Source organism: Etheostoma spectabile, chromosome 2, assembly GCF_008692095.1.
Source record: "Etheostoma spectabile isolate EspeVRDwgs_2016 chromosome 2, UIUC_Espe_1.0, whole genome shotgun sequence".
Classification (NCBI taxonomy): domain Eukaryota; kingdom Metazoa; phylum Chordata; class Actinopteri; order Perciformes; family Percidae; genus Etheostoma; species Etheostoma spectabile.
The window spans coordinates 11,889,451-11,892,224 of NC_045734.1; the positions used below are offsets into that span (position 1 = coordinate 11,889,451).

The window sequence follows — 2,774 nt, forward strand, 5'->3', positions numbered from 1 at the left end:
TACTTGAGGGTGATAGTTAAAAAAAAAAAAGTGTAATCGTTGCATCCCTACCTCTTAGTCCAATATTGTCATAAAACACTTAGCTCATCGATTTGCAGCAATACAACCACTGATAATAAAGGGGATATCTAGCTCAGTATAAATGACGAGGAATTACTCATTTCTATTGTCTCTTGGTGTACTGTATGTCCTCATGCTGCCCAACCCTACATCACATACTGTGTGTGGGTAAATGATGACAGCTCTGTTGAATTGTTGCTCTCTTCTGACGTTAGATCCGAGGATGGAGACGCAGTGTGTGAGCTTCACTCTTGCTCAGCAGTTTAGTCCAAAGTACAAATACCCTGCAATCCAAAACAACGAAGAGGATCTGCTGAGAACATGTGAGTCTCCCTGTTCTCCCTGTGTTCGTAGATTACTCAAGGTTGTGTTTAAGATTTTTTTTTATCCTGCCATTCCTTCCATTTTAACATAGTTTCACCAGTCATAAAGACCACTATTGTGACGTGATGTTTAGCCATAGACTGAAAATAGTGAACATAGCATCTGTGATGCCACCCATTAGTTTGTGGACTGCCGTTTTGAAGCCTAGACTTTAGCAATACAGGTTGTGATGATTTTTGACGACAGGGTGGCGCTGAGGTGGATGACAAGCCAGTGTTTTAGGGTTGCAATGGTGCTAAGCTAATCTAAATGCTAAAGAGGAAAATGTTGCCGATTTCAAACCATTTAGCAAGACGTCTAGCAGAGTTTTACCAGCGTTTACCTCCGGGTACTTGTGCCGTTCATCTGCTTGTATGGCAGAACAGAAACTTGGCAAATCCCTGAAGTTACTAGCTAAGGATAAATAAGGCATTTCTAGGTGATCAAAATGTCCCAATTACCTTTTGATGATTTGCACTGTTTCTCTCCGATCACTGTCCCACGGGGCACCTGACATCGTTGAAAATAAGATAATGTTTTTGTAGTATGTAGCATTTTTTGTTAATGTTCTCTGTTTTCAGACTTGTGGAGGTGCCAGTTTCTCCTACCCTTGGTGTCTCTGGCTTTGGTGTTCCTCGGTGGCCTTGTTGGGGTCTGTGCCTGCCTGTGCCGCAGCTTCACCCCCACCTTGGGTGTGGGAGTGCTCCATCTACTCGCAGGTGAGAGAAATGCATGCGTATTCCCCAATTACCGCCGTGGACTATGGAACACATTGGCATAACATCTGTGATTTTCTAAAGGGACATTGAGATTTAAGTTTGGGGGGTGTCAGGGGTGGTGGAGAGTACTGTAGCAAGCGACTCCTGTTAGTCCGGTAAACAAATGTATAATATCCTTTTGACGTGGTGAACTTGCCACAGTATGTTTTAGAGGAGCAGACAAGGACAGAGCTGCTGCTGTGCTCTTCTTTAACCAGTAATTGAAGAAATCTACTGACATTAAAATACATGTCTACTGATAATTCTCCAACATAATACTAAATGCAACTCAATGCAGACTATTTTGTATCATATAACACAACCACACTACATCGCAAAGTGCTGCATAATTTGACATTTGTGAATTGATGCCAGTAGCACGAACACTAAAGTAGTCAAGGTACGGGAGCGGGGATGTGCCGTTTGATGGAACAAATGTGAAGAATATATACAATGGAGTGTCCTGACTCACTGACAATGATGACGCTTGTGTGTGACCTTTCGAGACAAACAATTGTCGTGGGTATTTGTACGGCATGCGTTATGCCGCCAGCACCTTTTGTGCCTAATACGTGTCCAGCTGGTGATTCTCAAACTTAAAAGCTTCCATCAGCCTTGTGGTGCTGCCTGTGTTCTTCTTCTTGTTAGGTGAGTTCTTGCTCATACATCCCCACCTGATTGTGACTATTTTAACCGTTTTACTTTCTCAGATGCATAAACCTCTTTAAATCCTTTCTTTTGCTTTGATAAATTACAGTAAAGCTAACATAATGTCATCAATCATCATCTAAGCTTAATCAGACAGATCTTGAGTCCTGTGTTCTCATTTTACTTAATGAGTAACTTTATTACCCTAATAAATAAGGGTCTAAACAATTGCCTCACTCATTAAATACATGTGCATAGTATGTGCCATTTCACCTGAAGGTAATGTTAGATGTACTAAAACTGTAATAACAAATTCTTCTGACGGTAGCAGGGGTGGCCTTTATTTCTTTATTTATGGCTGTGCTATATTGCGCTGTACAAACAAAATCATGATTGTGGCAAATATTAAAATATACTTGTATTTTCCGTGATTGGGATTGTCTCATTGTATTGAATACTAGTGGAGTTTCTTTGGAGCCGATTTTTTTTAGATTTTATTGGCTTTGGCATTGTTTTGCGGTGGTGTTGTAGTTTAGTTTCAGCTGACACATTTAAATTCTCTCTGTTTTCTTTTCTTCCTACTGCCCTTCTCAGTGAACACAATGAGATGCTTATATGTTGCTGTTTTGTAGTGCTCATCTTTTACGTCTCTTACTCATCAGGTCTTTGCACTCTGGGCACGGTCTGCTGTTTCCTGGCCGGTGTGGATTTGCTCCAACAGTATTTGCCACCACCAGTAGGGGTGGAGGGCTCGTTGGGCTGGTCCCTCTATCTTGCCCTCATCTCCTTTCCTCTGCAGATGATGGCAGCTGCTTTGTTCCTGTGGGCAGCCAGGAGTCACCGCAAAAACTACACCCGCATGACTGCTTACAGGGTAGCCTAGAGAGAGACTACTACAACCACTTCCCTTAAAACAGCCTACTGGTCTGAGGACTTTCTAAAAAA

At 42.0% G+C, this 2,774-nt stretch overlaps 1 protein-coding gene across 2 annotated transcripts in view; it reads left to right on the forward strand.

The window, feature by feature from the left end:
• Positions 1–2,774, forward strand: part of cldnd1b (claudin domain containing 1b) — a gene marked incomplete at its 5' end in the record, with an annotated part of 3,367 nt that extends 593 nt beyond the window's left edge. The window contains 3 exon segments of one of the 2 annotated variants that reach the window (XM_032532272.1): positions 274–383; positions 1,005–1,142; positions 2,492–2,774. In XM_032532272.1, the coding sequence (XP_032388163.1) occupies positions 274–383; positions 1,005–1,142; positions 2,492–2,712 (469 nt within the window). 2 annotated transcript variants of the gene reach the window in all.